This window comes from Sphaerodactylus townsendi, linkage group LG12 (genome assembly GCF_021028975.2).
Source record: "Sphaerodactylus townsendi isolate TG3544 linkage group LG12, MPM_Stown_v2.3, whole genome shotgun sequence".
In the NCBI taxonomy this organism is placed as follows: domain Eukaryota; kingdom Metazoa; phylum Chordata; class Lepidosauria; order Squamata; family Sphaerodactylidae; genus Sphaerodactylus; species Sphaerodactylus townsendi.
Window position 1 is genome coordinate 22,349,856 of NC_059436.1, and position 16,731 is coordinate 22,366,586.

The 16,731-nt window shown below is 50.7% G+C and overlaps 1 protein-coding gene across 1 annotated transcript in view; it reads left to right on the forward strand.

Annotated features, from left to right (window-relative positions):
* The window catches only part of DIXDC1 (DIX domain containing 1), a 42,707-nt gene extending 27,304 nt beyond the window's left edge, over positions 1-15,403 (forward strand). Inside the window, exons 7-17 of the mRNA XM_048513152.1 lie at positions 2,067-2,215; positions 6,141-6,230; positions 6,328-6,381; positions 7,310-7,360; positions 8,738-8,842; positions 9,235-9,288; positions 9,612-9,704; positions 9,797-9,883; positions 11,001-11,236; positions 11,420-11,528; positions 12,552-15,403. Of these exons, the coding sequence (XP_048369109.1) occupies positions 2,067-2,215; positions 6,141-6,230; positions 6,328-6,381; positions 7,310-7,360; positions 8,738-8,842; positions 9,235-9,288; positions 9,612-9,704; positions 9,797-9,883; positions 11,001-11,236; positions 11,420-11,528; positions 12,552-12,632 (1,109 nt within the window). The 3' untranslated portion in view covers positions 12,633-15,403. The remainder of the gene's footprint in view (positions 1-2,066; positions 2,216-6,140; positions 6,231-6,327; positions 6,382-7,309; positions 7,361-8,737; positions 8,843-9,234; positions 9,289-9,611; positions 9,705-9,796; positions 9,884-11,000; positions 11,237-11,419; positions 11,529-12,551) is intronic.
* Positions 15,404-16,731: the final 1,328 nt, after the last annotated feature.

Consider the following 16,731-nt stretch of genomic DNA (forward strand, 5'->3'; position numbering starts at 1 on the left):
GGTCCTGAACCACTGTTTGAAGATCCCTGCCAAACAGCATCCCAGCAGCTCTTCATGCAAATTATTTTATCTATCTATTTGTTCAAAACATTTGTCGACCGCCTTTCTACATTATGGACTTCATGGTGGCTTACCTTATAAAGAAATCAACAATCATAAAAATGCCTTTAAAAAGCCATAGTTTAAACCCAGAAATTATTGAATGCTGCCATTGGGAAGGGGGAGCTTAGTCCCACCCATAGTGGCTGCAGCTGGAACGGCCACATGGATGTCCAGTACACACAGTTCCTCCTTTGGGCCAGATAGAAGGTTTCCCTTTGATCTCACGGAGGGGTAAACCCTGGAAGACCCGTGATTTGTGCTCGAAATGAGCATGACGTCAGGTGGATGGTCCCAAGAAAGGGCCGTTGTCTCTGCCTCTTCAGCTTCTTTCTAGCTTGGTGCAGGAGTAATGTGTTCGCTTGCAAACTCCTGCCCTGAGCTTGTGCTGTTGCCGTGACGTGGTTGTTTCCCCATCTGTGCCCTTTTCAGCAAAAAGATAAAAGTGTGGTCGGCAGTTGTTTGGCAGATTCCCTAAGTAAGAGAGAGACTTCAGCATTGCCCTGTCTCTTACCTCATACGGATGAGGCGGGCTTAGAGTTTAATTGATAGATGCGTTTCAATCGCACGGATCAAGTGACGGGGACCCAACTCTAAGCAGTCTCTTATTTGTAAAGGGAGAAGGTCCCAGAGATGTTCCTTTTTATTATTCACAGCGCAGGGCAGGGCGCTTTGTCCTTGCATTGAGCCAGGGCAGGGGAACCCCTCAAAACAAAAGCCTGAAATCCCCAGTCTGCGCGAGTCTGAATTTATAATGCCCAGAAGCTGGAACGAGGCCTGGGAAAAGGCGGTTTCCAGGGCTGATTGTTTTTGTTTTTTAAAAAATCCTTCTGCTCGGTGACTGAGAGCCACTGCGCCATCTGCGTTAGATGGACGGAGAATTTGTTTGGCATTCCTGTCCCATGTTCTCTTCCCCCGTGGAATTTGAGGGGAATTGGATGGCTGAAGGAAAGGATCCCAGGCACTGAGCTGGTCCAAGTGGCTTTGCTTCCTCCAGTCTCCCGTGCGGTGGGCTCTCTGATAGGGAACTGGTCGCTGGAGAGAGGCTGACCAAACACTGGGGTCAGAGTGGCTCAGGGCCATGTGGGAGGAAGCGCTTGTGACTGTGACTGTGACTGACTGGGGAAGCTGTATCTTTTGACGTGGCCCTGTCTTCTGGACTTGAATCGGTTTGTGTGTAATTGGGTACAGCCCTGCAAACTTTCACTGGGAGAGGTTTTGCTTGTTGGACGGCAGAAGAGAGCACTTGCAACTGCAGGCACCCTCAAGAGAAAGACGTGTGAGTCAGAATGTGGTTGCTTGAAAGGCTTTAAAAGGGAATGGACAAATTCATGGAGAATATTTACTTCCTCCAGTACCAGAGACAGAACGCCTCCTTGAATCAGTTGCTGGGGAGCACAGGCGGGAGGATGCTGCTATAGGGCCTTTCCCCACTTACCTTCTGCTGCGCGCTACTCTCCCCAAATAGCACGGGGTCCCGCTGCACTCCCCACTACAGGGGCAGCGACAACGCAGCTGCCTCGAAGCTGCCGGTCTCGCGCCCCCTCCACGTGCGTCATTCCTGGCGCTCTTCAAAATGGCACCTTTTGATGACCCTGCGCTTCGTGGGGAAGCCCGGGTGCGCGCCAGAAATGACGCACGCTGAGAGTAGCGCGTAGCAAAGGGGAAACGACCAAAGTGGGGAAACGGCCATAGTCTTCCTGCTTGTAGGCCCCATAGAGGCAGATGGTCGGCCGGTGTGCAAACAGAATGCTAGACTTGACGGGCCTTTGATCTGATCTAGCGGGGTTCTTCTTAAGATATTATGGCGTGCCCTTCCTGCCAGCGCTAGAGTACAACAGTAGAAATGAAACATTAGAAAATAATGGTGGGTTTTCCTTTCTTTTGGCCTGATCCTTTCAAAGGGAGCTAGGTCCATCTACAACAGTTCTGTTCTCCTTGCAACTATGATGTGGTTCTTCTTGCAGAAGAAGCGGGCTGTCCCTTTCCCCTGGAGTGGCAGGCATGCTGTCCTGCAGCAAGCTTGGAGGCTTCGTGGGAGGAGCAACTGCTGGAGCAGCAAGATCACTTAGAAAAGGAGATGGAAGAAGCAAAGAAGATGATTTCAGGACTACAGGTAGGAGCTCCCTGTTGTGCATTCAGCAAGGACTTGTTAATTAACTGACCTTGATAGCAAGGTGGTGGTGTGGAATTCTGAACAGGCAGGCTTCACCCCTGGCTCTGAGAGCCAGCATGGTGTAGTGGTTAAGAGCATGTGGACTCTAATTTGGAGAACCGGGTTTGATTCCCCACTCCTCAGCATGAGTGGCAGAGGCTTATCTGGTGAACCAGATTTGTTTCTCCACTCCTAAACTCCTGCTGCATAACTTTGGGCTGGTTACAGTTTGTTTAGAACTCTCTCAGCCCCACCTATCTAACAAGGTTTCTGTTGGAGAGGAAAGGAGTTTGTAAGTTGCCTTAAGTCTCCGTACAGGACAGAAAGGCGAGTTATAAATCCAAACTTTTCTGCTCCTTCTTCTTCTCCTTCTTTTCCAAGAAGGGGATGTGGCTGTTTCTCCCTTTGAAGTGGGTGGAAGCCGCTCTGTACCATCCAGTTTGGGCTGAAGAAACGTTGCACTGCTGAAGGAACACACTGGGGAAGCACATCAGCACTAGACGATGTTCAAACAGTGGCAAAATAAAAATATTCACTGCGTGCTCTGGTGTGTAGCAGGAGAAGGGAAGGGATTTCCGTTGGAGTTCATGATAGTTCTGTGACTACATTGCACTGAACGATGGGCTATTTGAGGCGGGGGAAGGACTGTTTCTTCCCAGGTAAAAAATGGCAAGTGGTACAGAAGTGCAACGTCTCATAGCAGAAGGATGAACTTGGGTGAAAATGCTTGTACTGTGTATAACAAATATGTGCGAAAGTGCACTAAAAGAAGGCCAACCAGTGGTGGGATTCAGCCGGTATGCACCGGTTTGGTAGAACCGGTACTTAATTTTTTGTTGAGTTGGGCAAACCAGTTGTTAAAAGCGGCTTTCAGAGCCCCGGAGCAGCTGGGCCCCTTGCCACCCAGCTCTTCTGAGGCACTAAAAGCCCCGTCACCCCTCTCCCAGGGGAGCAAGGGGGCTTTCAGAGCGGCGCCAGCAAGGCCCCATTACCTGGTTGTTAAATTATTAGAAACCCATCACTGCCCACCCAGCATTGTTAGTGATATCGACATCCGATCAACAACAGATCAAAATCCTGTGAGTTATTTGAATAGTCATCCCAGACCATAAATGACTGAGTCCCTTTGGTTCTACAAAGCCTGGTCTGAACAGCACAGTTTTGGCTTTTTCTTACAGCATGGATAGTTTGGCAGCAAAGCCACAGGGCTTCACCTCTGTCCCCTTTGTGACCCACCCTCTTCTGCTTCTGGGCCATTCTGCTCAGAGAGCAGACACTCTGCTGCTCTCCGGAGCAGAGAATCTGGATTCTTTCAAGAGCAAGGGTCTTTCTGTCCTGGGAACCACACTGGTTTTGAATGGTAAATATTTATGTAGGAATGAACAAAGGCCGCATTGTGTGCAGGCGGCTCCAATCGGGGCAGGCAGAGAAGAGTGCATTTACAACCATCACTGAGCAGGAGGCACACAAGAGACACACAACTGCTGGGTGACCCAGAAGAATTAGATGGCACAGTGTACCCTTGGGGAGAATGTGACTGTCCTGGGAGACAAGAGAGGCAGCTGGCACTGCGACTGGCACCTGCCTGGCATTATTGCCCCCTTATCTGCCAGGAGAAAAGGGGAGGCAGCTGATCCCACTGCCCAAGAAACTGGATTTGAATAGTCCGTTTTGCTCTTCAGAGGCCACCTGGGTCTGCTAGAAAAGCAGCATGAGTTGCTGCTTCCACTTCCTCCAGACTGCATGTCCTTTGGGACAAAATTGGAGGAGGCCTTGTGACTCGGGTTGCATATATGTATTCCCTTTCTTTTGCAAGGGTTTTTTTTTTTTTGAGAGCCAGTGTGCTATAGTAAAGTGATGCACATAGGGGCAAAAAATCCAAACTTCACATACACGCTACAGGGGTCAGTGCTATCACTCACAGACCAGGAAAGGGATTTAGGTGTCTTAGTTGATAGTTCCATGGGAATGTCAACTCAATGCATGGCAGCTGTAAAAAAGGCAAACTCTATGCTGGGGATCATTAGAAAAGGAATTGATAATAAAACTGCAAAGATTGTCATGCCCTTATATAAAGCAGTGGTGCGACCGCACTTGGAGTACTGTGTCCAGTTCTGGTCGCTGCATCTCAAAAAGGATATTGAGGAGATAGAAAAAGTGCAGAGAAGGGCAACAAGGATGACTGAGGGACTGGAGCACCTTCCCTATGAGGAGAGGCTGCAGCGTTTGGGACTCTTTAGTTTGGAGAGGAGGCGGCTGAGGGGGGATATGATTGAAGTCTACAAAATTATGCATGGGGTAGAAAATGTTGACAGAGAGAATTTTTTCTCTCTTTCTCACAATACTAGAACCAGGGGGCATTCATTGAAAATGCTGGGGGGAAGAATTAGGACTAATAAAAGGAAACACTTCTTCACGCAACGTGTGATTGGTGTTTGGAATATGCTGCCACAGGAGGTGGTGATGACCACTAACCTGGATAGCTTTAAAAGGGGCTTGGACAGATTTATGGAGGAGAAGTCGATTTATGGCTACCAATCTTGATCCTCCTTGATCTGAGGTTGCAAATGCCTTAACAGACCAGGTGATCGGGAGCAACAGCCGCAGAAGGCCATTGCGTTCACATCCTGCCTGTGAGCTCCCCAAGGCATCTGGTGGGCCACTGCGAGTAGCAGAGAGCTGGACTAGATGGACTTTGGTCTGATCCAGCTGGCTTGTTCTTATGTTCTTATGTTCTTATAGTGGTTAAGAGCAGCTTTGATTCCCCAGTACTCCACATGAGTGGAGATTTCTTATCTGGTGAACCAGGTTTCTTTCCCCACTCCTGCATCTGAAGCTTGCTAGGTGACCTTGGGCCAATCAAAGTTCTCTCTGAATTCTCTCACATAGTGTCCATTGTGGGGAGGGGAGAGGAAGGGAAGGTGGTTGTAAACCACTTTGAGACTCCTTGGAATTGAGAAAAATGGGGTATAAATCCAAACTCTTCTTTTTCTTTTTGCATTTTGCAAGGTATTTCCTCTCCCTACACAGCAGAATGGAGCTGAACTGTGTTCTTTCAGGATTTCAGTTAGACCACGAAATATAGAGCTGATTGTCATATACATATTGATGACACCCAACCCCAATATCTGTGCCCGCCATCCTTTGGACTTCCATGTCCAGTTCCTAGCTCATGCTTAGGAAAGGCATCATTCCCATCAGCCTCTGCAGCCTCGCCGTCTCAGAGCCCTCTGCCTTCTGCCAAGCTAGTTTTCCCAAGCAATAACTGTTCTAAATTGGTTGTTCCTTCCTGGATGCTTGTCAGACTTTGTTCCCAGAAGGGCCTCAGCTGAAGGAGCAGCCCCTTGCCTGGCCTTTCATTTTTTAAGATGTCATCTAAGGATAGTTCCAAAGGGTAGCTGTGTCGGTCAGCAGTAGAAGGACTAGATTTGAATCCAGGAGGATCTTCGAGACCAGCAAGATTTTCGGGGTATTAGCTTTTGACTTAGCTGACAGTGGGAGCGTTGACTTTTGAATGCTCGTGCCGTCTCCCCTCTCCAATCTAAGGTGCTGTGGGACTCAAATCCAGTTTGTCTAGGCAGTGGCGTAGCTCCCACAGGGCAGGGGAGGGTGTGATGCCCCGGTGAAGGCATGGCCAGGCCGTGGCGGGGGCGGGCGGTGCCACAGCAGGGGCACAAGGTGCGCGACCACCCTGGGTGCAGTTTCCCCTTGCTCCACCTCTATGTCTAGGGCTGGCACTCAGTTTTTTGCCCCCATCTGAATGCCAGTTGTTGGAATGGGCACAGACCTACCTTCCCTCCGATCTTCTGAAGGCAAGGTTGAATTCCTCCCTGGAGCATTTCCAAGGAGGCACCTGATGGGGCCTCTCCCTTTCTTCTTTTGCCAGGCCTTACTGCTCAATGGATCGCTACCTGAGGACGAGCAAGAGAGATTGTTTGCCCTTTGTGAGCCGACGGCCTGCCCCGAAGAGCAGTTGGTGAGTGAGAATGCCCGTCGGCATTTGGAAAAACTGCCTGTCGGCATTTGGAAAACTGCACAGGCGCCTATCAGTAATGGCAACTTTTTGCACTCAGATTATAATCCGGAGCCAACTGGACCAGAGCATGGAAGAGAATCAGGAGCTCAAGGTAAGAGAATCAGGAGCTCAAGGGGTCAGAAAGAGAGCTCTCTTTGGGGCTTAAAAAGTTAGAAAATTCTCAGCATCTGGAGGGGCAGCAGCATTGTAAAGGTGAGGACCACTAGGGGGTGCAATTGGAGGGGGATGCAGCCTGGGCCATCCAGGGGAAGGCAGGGCAGTGCTTGATGCTGATCTCTAAATGTCAAGCAGAAACTGTCCATACTTTATTAGATTTTTGTGCTTGACGAGGATAGAAATTTCCACTTGGTCCCGCTGCAATCTTTGCATTCTACGTTGATTATTGTATTCTTCAGCTTTTCTGTATCCCTTCTCCTCCACCCTGTCACGATATCACTTCCTTCTTCTGCCACAGAAGGATATAAGGCCCCAGTCTCCAAACCCCTGTTCAGTATTAGTCTGAAACGTGGTGCTCTATTTGGGAAACTCTCTGGCGTGGCAGATGAGGTTTCTGCCCATGTCTGGATGTGAACGTGTTCATTGGGCAGATAAAAGTAGCGGTGGGAAAAGCCAGCCCTGTCACGTTTGTTCCATCTGGGGCCTGCTCTGGGGGTTGGCTGGGAGCCCAGGACCGTCGCCGAAAGCTGCGTTCTCAGCACTCGACTGAAAGGGCGATTTCAAGGGACTGACGGCTTTCGCATTTACCATTTAATGTTGAGCGCTTAAGGGAACAGCGGATACCCATGGGGCTGGCGGTGGGGGAAAGAGGCTTAATGCAGGAACTGATTTCTCCTTTGTGGTTCCTTCAGGCTCATTAAAATATTTCCTACTCCCCAATTTTGTTCTGATTTTTCAGGAAAAAGAGGCTTATTTTATGTTGGGGGGGGGGGCAGAAACGTGGAGGGCTGAAAGAAATCAGGCTGATTGGGAGATCACACCGTGGAGAGGCCATTGTAACATTAACTCTGTCGAATTTGCAGAAGGAATTGCAGAAGCACAAGCAAGAAGCCAGAAATTTACAGGGAATGAAGGTGAGGAAACAGGGGGACCCCATAGTGTCTTCTTACCCTCTCCTGGAAGTCTGTACGGTGCTCCCAGAGCACACTGGGAACAGGAGAGACACACCTTTAGAAATCGACCTCTACAACTTCACTGGGAAAAGTGCATTCTAGCAACTTTTGGAGTAATGTCCACTTTGACTTCACTTTGTGGAAACATGGTCTTAAAGAAACAGGGCAGCATTATGAGCTGCATGCTCCTCTTTAGAAGGGGAGGGTTATTAAAAGTAGTGACCTGGGAATTATAAACTTTGGACCCCTGCTTCCGGATCCAGCCCAGAGCTGATTCCAACATTGTGCAAGGCGCACAAAATGTTTCACCTGCATACAGATGCTCGCGACTTCCAGAGAGCGAAGTTGTCCAGGGGCCAATTAAAAACATGACAAGTCCATGGGGGTTGGGAGATCACAAAGAATGATTTGAGTAGCATTTGCATTTGTGCTGAATGTGCAAATGCTGCTTTACGAGTCTGACCAGGCTTACGTGGGTTTCTGCAAGCAGCAAAATGACGGAGGAAACGGCCTTCGTGCTGGGCTTCACTTTCTAAGGGGCAAAGCAGAACTGGATCAATCCCTGTTGCTTGGCCCTCAGTTAAAAAACCCTGTTTGTTTTCACTATGCAAGTCAATATAACCAGCCGTCAACGTCCATTCCCCTCCCTCCCACCCCTCAGCTGTCCTCTTGACATCATTCTTCAAATAACATATGCATTTATTTAGTGGCTTTTCTTTGGAAAAAGTAGTTGCTCCCCATCACTCCTCCATGATGTGATCCTGACCTGTGCTGAGAATTTGTGGCCAAGGGACTCTAATCGGGAGAACCGGGTTTGATTCCCCACGCTCCCACTTGAGTGGTAGACTCTTACCTAGAGTCAACTGGATTTGTTTCCCCGCTCCTACTCATGAAACCTGCTGGGTGACCTTACGTAGTCACAGTTCCCTCACAACCCTTTCCTGTGCCTGGACTGTACCACTTCAAACTATAGCTGAAGGCTCACACAACTGCCCGCTCCCCCGCACAATTAATATTTTCTGCACGTGGAAGGCTCATGGTCACAGAAAAGGTCCCTGGCCTAGCCTTCTGCCTCTCCTGCTAGATTTTTACGTGGGATCATGTGAGCCCTTGCCTGCAGAGCCCTCTGAGGACTCAGCTTTACCCCCTGACCATCCGCTGGCAGAGAGACCCTTTGGAGGTGCTGTCAAAATAGTTCAGCTCAGTGGTGTTGGTGAGGCTGGGTTGTTACCTGCAAGTCCTTCTCTCTGCTAGCTACGACCTCACCCTCCCCTCTGCCTCTATGTGGCTCACACTTTCTGGAGTGCCTTTTTTAAGAGGGTGCATTTATTTTCCCAGGATGCCTTGCAGCAGCGCGTAGCTCAGCAGGATGCTCTGATTCTCCAGCTCAAGCAAGAGTTGCTGAGAGCCAACATGGACAAAGAAGAGCTACACAGCCAGCATGTGAGCAGGTCCTTCTTATGTATGCGTGGAAAGTGCCATCAAGTCACAGTCAACTGGTGGTGATCCCATGGGGTTTGCAGGGCAAGAGGTGGTTTGCCATTGCCTGCCTTTGCAACCTGGACTTCCTTGGTGTTGTCCCATCCAGTTACTGATTAGGGTTGGCTCTGCCTAGCTGTATATTGAGCAGAGCTGGACCAGAGCCGTGCCTGTTGACCTGCTGCCTGTTCAGGTCACAAGAGGCTGCATAGGCTTGGGAGGGCCAGGACAACAGGCAGGGCACCCGTGGAGCTCATGCTGTGCTTTGGGTCTTGCTGAATGTGGGGCTTGTGCCAGTGACTGGCGAGGAGTGCCCGAGATGCGCCCACCTGAAATGGTGCCTTGTGCTCCCATAGGCTGATCTGCAGAGGAAGGTGGAAGAGAGGAATCGACTGCTGGCAGAATACAAAGTAAGGGAGCCTTCCTGCCTCTATGGGGCTGGGGAGGGGCTGTGTGGTCATTGCGCTTGTAGGAACCTCCCATCCCCATTGCCCGATCCAGTTCCAGTGCCTCTATAGCTTTGCCTCTTGTGCTAAGTTCACTCCTGAACCAGAGGCTGAGTTGTGTCCCTGTGGTGCCCCAGCAGCCCAGCACCCTGGGAGTGGGGCCTGGTTGGCCTTTCCGAAAAAGCCGCAGCTGTACAGGCTGTGCTGATAGCCATTCCCATCTCTGCTCCCATCGAGGGAGAGCCCCCCCTCCCTCGCTGAAGTCCCCCGCTCACCATGTGTTGCAGAAAGAGCTGGCCCAGAAGGATCGCCACTTGCACCAGCACCAAGCCAAGATGGATGAGATGTTGCGGCAGCTCTCCGAGGCCAGCTACCAGCAGGTACGCCACCCCTGACCCCCCCCCCCCAGGACCTGCCCCCATCCCAGCCTTCTCGTCCCTTCCGCCCGCTGACCTGCTTCTTCCCTCCACAGGCAGATTTGGAACGGGAGCTGGAGCACAAAGAAGCCCTCTTGGCCCAGTGTATGAAGAAGGATGCCGAGGAGGTGGGCGGGGCTTCAGCAACTGGCAGAGGGGGTGGGGTGGGGGCAGAGTTTCTTGGCTTGTCTTGCACGGGAGGCTTATTCAGCTGTTCCAGCACCAACTCCTGATTGCACACAACAGGTAGAACTAAGCTGCTGGGTGACAAGAAGGGGCCATTGAGTCGAGACCAACTCGTGGTACCCCCGTTCTTGGGGCATTCCAGGCAAGAGGTGGGCAGAGGTGGTTTGCTCTTGCCTTCTTCCGCATAGCAACCCTGGTCTTCCTTGGTGGTCTTCTGCTCAAGAACTGACTCTGGCTGATCCAACTTAGCTCCCCGGTCATGAAGAGCCTGGCCCAGACTGGATAGTTCAAGCTGGTAGACATCTGCTATCTCCGCTGGTAGACTATCAACTACTATCAAGCTGGTAGACATCTACTATCTCATTTGGTAAACATCTACTATCTCCGCTGCCAAACCAGGAGGGCGCTGGGTCTGGCTCATGGCTGAGTCCCAACCCCCACCCCCCCCCCCCCCCGGCCCCCCCCCCCCCCACGCCCCCCCCCCCCCCCCCCCCCCCCCCCCCACCCCCCCCCCCCCCCCCCCCCCCCACCCCCCACCCCCCCCCCCACCACCCCCCCCCCCCCCCACCCCCCCCCCCCCCCACCCCCACCCCCCCCCACCCCCCCCCCCCCCCCCCCCCCCCCCCCCCCACCCCCCCCCCCCCCCACCCCCCCCCCCCCCCACCCCCCCCCCCCCCCACCCCCCCCCCCCCCCACCCCCCCCCCCCCCCACCCCCCCCCCCCCCCACCCCCCCCCCCCCCCACCCCCCCCCCCCCCCACCCCCCCCCCCCCCCACCCCCCCCCCCCCCCACCCCCCCCCCCCCCCACCCCCCCCCCCCCCCACCCCAGATCCTCTGAAGATGCCAGCCACAGATGCAGGCGAAACGTCAGGAGAGAATGCTGCTAGAACACGGCCATACAGCCCGGAAACCACACAGCACCCAAGTGATTCCGGCCGTGAAAGCCTTCGACAATAAATTAAGAAGCACCTTTTGTCATGCTCCGTCTCCCTGATTTTTTTCTCTGTATCCCCACAGAAACTCTTTTACCATATCCCAACAAGTTCTATAAGCACACTAATTTTTTAATCATAGGAGGGATTGAATTGGGGTGTGTGTGTGTGTTTCCTGCATTCAAAGCCTGTGCTGCCCCTGCGCTTTCCCCACACAGTGGGCGGCCTGTCCTGTCTTCTCACAGCTGCCCGGCTTCCTTTCTTCGCAGAACTGCCTCATTCTCACAGCACCCCAGCGATGGGCAGCAGCGCCTGCACCAAAGTGCTCTACTTCACGGATCGCTCCCTCACGCCTTTCATGGTCAACATACCAAAGAGGTGAGGCCAGCAGCCCTGCCTGGTGTCCTTGCAGTGGGAACTGGGTGGGATTTTGGCTGCTGCTCGGGGACGTTCTCTCCCAGCAGGCCATGTTCCAGCAGGCCCCAAGAGGCCAGGGCCCGGATCCGTGCTGCAAGGGCCCAGCAGAGGCGACTGACCTCCTTTCTGTTCTTGTGTGAACAGGTTAGGTGATGTGACTCTGAGGGACTTTAAAACAGCTATCGATCGGGAAGGAACACACCGGTACCATTTCAAGGCCTTGGATCCGGAATTCGGCACTGTCAAAGAGGAGGTAGGAGCACTCTCTGACTGGGATTCCCTTCTAGCTTTGTTTTACATATAGGGCCACTGGGCACAAAGTCCCGTGTGCTTCTATGTGTGTGTGTGTGTGTGTATATGTGTATATATTATGTTATTTATTATTTATATGTATTTTAGCTCACCCTATATTAGAAGGTCTCTGGGCAGGTTACAGCATAAAATAAAAGTCATAATATAAACCTAAAAACAATTACCATATAAAAATAACTATAATACATAAAACCTATTAAAACCTATCAAAATTCATAGAACTTATTAAAAGTCATAAAACCCATTTAAAATTACTGAAGACTATTTAAAATTCAAATCGCCTTCAAGTGCCATCAAGTCACAGGCAACAGAGGGTTGAAATGCAATGGGAGACCATTGCCTCTGAGCAGGTGCAGAGTGCCTCTCACCACTGACTAATGGCAAGTGGCTTGCTCATATTTCAGAGGATGAGGGAGAAGGGATTCCTAGTAGACTTGAGACCTGGCACCTAGCCGATTCAAGACAAGAAGAGCTAATTTTTATCCCCCGCATTTATCTCCCCTAAGGAGTTTCAAGCGGCTTAAAAATTTATTTCCCTTCCTCTCCCCACAACAGACACCTTGTAAGACCTTCAGAGTGGGGCTTTGGGAGAGGAGTTCAAAGAAGGGAACTGGGACCCTAGCCAGGATGCAAGCCCAGCAGGCTACTCGTGGAGGTGAGAGCCTGCGTCCAGTTCACCCAGATCCAGGTGCTTCCGCTCATGTGGAGGAATGGGGAATGAAGTCCAGGGCTCTAGATTCTAGCCAACTGCTCTCAGCCACTATACCATGCTAGGAAGGGGCAAGACTCTGGAAATCCCCACAACAGACACCTTGTGAGGCAGGTGGGGCTGAGAGAATCTGGAGAGAACTGTGACTGGCCCAAGGTCACCCAGCAGGCTGCAGGTAGAAGAGCACATGGCCCCACACTTCTGTGCCATATCTGATACCCAGATGTCCTTGATGTTCTTCTTCTTTTCTTGTAGGTTTTCCACGATGATGACATCATCCCTGGGTGGGAGGGGAAGATTGTAGCCTGGGTGGAGGAGGACCACGGGGAGAACTGATTGGATCCCTGCAACGCCTTTGACTAGGAAGCTCTACCACTGGCTGGGGCACTCACCAGGTACTGACCAAAAAGGGTGCGAACTGGGATGCATCTGATGCCAGCTGCCAAAAGAAAGAGATGGACTTCTCTGCGAAATGACGGGTATTATGTTCCTCCGTGCGCGAGGACACCTGGCACTTGAGTTCTGTGGCCAAACGTTGTGACGTTCAAAAATCCTATGCTGTTGGGAACGAACCACCTCTTTTTATTCCATCTGTGTGGGCCTTAACACCATGTTTCTCCCGGCTTCTTGTTCCTGCCGTTCTCAATAATCCAGATCGCTTTCATTGGCGGCATACAGTATTACAAGGAACCTTGCCCTTATGAATAAAACTGCACCAGCCTGAGCTAGATTGAGCTGTTGCAGCTGCATTCGTCACACCAGAAGCACTCGCCAACTTAGCATTCCTCTTCCAGCAGCGAAGCCAACTTTGGTTCTATCAGCACCGGAAACCCAAGAGTCTTGTGGTGAGACCCATGTGGAACTGGAGTTGGAACTCTGCACTAGTGGCTTCAGTTTCATGTGGACCTCGACACCGGGTTAATGGCACAAGAGGGGTCACTGTGCAAAACCACCCCCGAAAGAGACTCACTAGACTCCTGTCCTTCCTGATCTCTGGATTAAAACCATCAGCAATTCCCTCGGCTCCTTTCTCCTATGCCTGCATCATCTGATTTGTTTTCCTCTAGTAGAATGTGCTTGGAAGTGTTTGCTGAGGCCCACAGACTTCTCTTGTGGCCAACATGTTCTCCGCAGGCACCTTCAGTTCTGTGAGCTGACCTTCAAGATCCCTTTCTGCCCACCACGGGTCCCTGACTTTGAGTATATTACCAAGTTGAAACCGAGATGGATGCAGAGTGCGTCGTTTAAGGCCGGTTTTACTGAAGGAGGAATGTCTGTCTTCTGGGCTGCACTTTTTGTACTGAATATGATTCTCCATGGATCCCCTGGTAGACCAGGCAAGAGGCTGGAGCTATCACAAGCTTGAAGTAGTCAGTACCAGAGGAAGAACCAGATGTGCAAGATGGTCCATTGGGCTGGGATACAGCTTCCTGAGTTTTTAGGTGCCCTGCATATCACTGAAGTAGGACCACAGGAAGATGCCCTGCCCACAAGTCCTTGGCCTCACTGAAATGCAAAGCAGGCTGTCTTTTGGGTCACACAGGATTTTGTTCTCTCCTACCAAGGTCCTCCTCGCTCTGCTACCCCCTTTCCATTTTGCTTCGTCTGTCCTCGTGTCCGAGCGGTGTGCTTGGAGGATCAGATGACAGCCCTGCATGCCTTGGAAGCATGTGTCCGGCACTCCCTGAATGAGCGTCTCTGTGTCAGCCCATCTGCCTCCCTTTTTGTGTTTGCGTGAAGCTGAACATTTGAAGGAAAACTTGGTTTTACCATTTTATAGATTCAAATGTGTCCTTTTGTATACCTGTTCCTGTTTTCTGGAATCATTTTGTATCTGTTGATGTCGTTGTCATGGTTCGAGGACAAGTGTATATTTTTATACCTGTGCGAGTGCTTTTTTTTCTGTATATTTCTGCACCCAAAACTGCACTGTATGATATCCATTTTTCTAGAGGACGCTTCTCTGTTTTATACGACATCCTGTTAATGCTACCTGAAGTGGCTTCCATAACTAGCTTTATTTTAGTACGAAGGTACGACAGGCTCTTAACTGTTTTCTGGTTTGCCAGCAGTTTCTTGTACAGACAGTATTTGTGTGCTGCTTGTCAGTGTTTGGAAAGTGCGGGAGTGCCTTTCTCATCGTCCCCCTTGTTGGCTGTTAGCATTCAGGGCGCCAGCCTCTACGGATCAGCTGGATTTGGAGGGAAACAGTTCAATGAGGGATAAAGAAGAAAAATTCTTCTCATCACGGAATTACTGGTTTCTCAGTTGCATGAAATTTAGTGGGTCGTAAAGCGATGGCATGACGTTATTTTTACTAAGAAGACCAAGAAAATGGTCGGGTTTATTTCAGCAAGGACGTATTTCACTGAAACTGCGCTCACTCTCCCCTGTCACACAGCCCCGTGGCCAGAATTCCGGGGGGTGGGCTGTCTTTCTGTAACCTCCACACATGCCCTGTTGGTATTTCTACAGTAACTCTTGAGATCTCTATTTATACCAGCTTTGTACCACTGTTTCTTCTTCTCCCTGGGAACCCCAGTTCCTCTGTGAGGGAGTCACAGTCACAGGCATCCCCGCAAAACTGCAGTTTCCATGACAGTTAAACCGGTTTAATCCTTTATGTGTCTGATATAATCATGCACCAAGTGTCTGTTCCTTTCAGTGGACCAGGCACAAAATTGCCCCGGGGGGATGAACTGTTTGCAGAACGGGAGCCTGCAATATAAGAGATTACAAAGGAAAAAGCTTGTTCTCTTATCTCTGATTTATCCTCACCATCACTACTTCCGATTTGTACTCAAATATCCCAGAGTCATTCTCATTCCTTTTGAAATGGCTCTTCTGGTTTATTACCCTAGCGTAGCCATGCAGGTTACCTACACAGTACTCTTCTTGTCCATAGAAATACTTAAGTTTTGCAATGTCTACTGTTAAAACAAGGATGACTCTCACTTTCCTGGGCACTGGCCAAGAGGGACCTGAAACTCGTTCGTGTTCTCTTAACATTTGGATATGCTTTTAGATTTGTGGACCAAGCCTTTCAAGGGGCCAGTGGCGGGCGGGGTGGGGGAGAGAATCTCTAATAAAGAGAGTTTGCAAACCGAGTAGTCTGATTTCGTTTCTTTGGGGGAAGGAAGTAGAGGGAGGATTTCTCAGTGCATCAGAGGAGCGCCAGAACTCTTCTGTGTCTGTCTTCGGATGCGCATCGTGAATTTCTGCCTGCTGTCACTAAGCGGGAAAAGAGGTGAAGTGAGGCGGTAAAGGTTGATGAGAGCTACAACCCAGCTCTGGTTTGAGAAAGTGGGCAGCCAGCCAAGCAAAGGGTGTTTCCTGGATTCTTCGCCACTGGATGGTTTGGCAGCTGGGAGAAGTGCCCAGGGAAGACCTGGGCAGGATCCAAGCACTTTTCCTTACCTCAAAAAAACAGATGTGCCAGCCCATGGCCTTTTTGTTTAGCAAGAAATTGTGAAAGGGAAATCTGTTACCTCCTCAGCGAGTTACTTTCTCCTTTCTCAGACATGGCTTCAGTGAAGTCAAGGAAAAGTTTGTGAGCTGCAGATGTGCCTCTTGCTAATAAGCATAGCATAAGCATTTATTGTCATTGTGCACGCACAACGAAAATTTACAGCAGCATTCCTCGATGCACACAAACCCTGCTAATAACAGAAGCATCTGGTCCATCCCGAAGATGAGCCAGAGCAACCTTTGCCCCTCTCTGCACACCTTCACACTGTTGATATTTGGTATTCCAAGCAGCCAAGGACTGGCTTGCAAACACACACACAAATGCACACTCCAGCCGTCTCACCTGCTTGCTGGTTATTTTGTATCCAATCATGTCTTTTTCAAACTTCAGGTCGGCTGTCTTATGAAGGACAGACCAGGCTTTGGACTTTAGTTATGCTGGTGCAGAATCCTTTTATAAAGGGCCTCCATAAATCACTGATCTGATTGACCACAACAGTTGGCACTGAAGACCACAAACAGGCTCTCTGGCACTGGTTGGCGCCAGCTTCTCACCTCTGTGTCCATGTACAGAACTGATGCCAGAGAATCTGCTGCGGCCCAGGGAAATGTATGTTCTCATGACAACAGAGAATCCCTAGACAGGTTGGCTTAAGACCGGTTTAAACCATAGGGCCGGGGCCTACATCCAGCCGGGGCCTGGGCACCTCCCGAATTATGACCAGCTTCCGAACTGCAGAAATCAGTTTCCCTAGAACAAACGGGTGCTTTGGACGGTGGCGTCTATGGGATTTATATCTTCCCAGACTCCACCCCACAAATCTTCAGGAACTGCCCAATGTGGAGTTTGCAACTCTTGTAAAGCCGCATAGGAGTGTCCCAGGAGGCTTCTGGTTCTGGGATGCTTCCGTTTTTGGTCTGCTTTGTTTCTTCCCATTGCACGCCAGGTGCACCACCTGCCACCAGC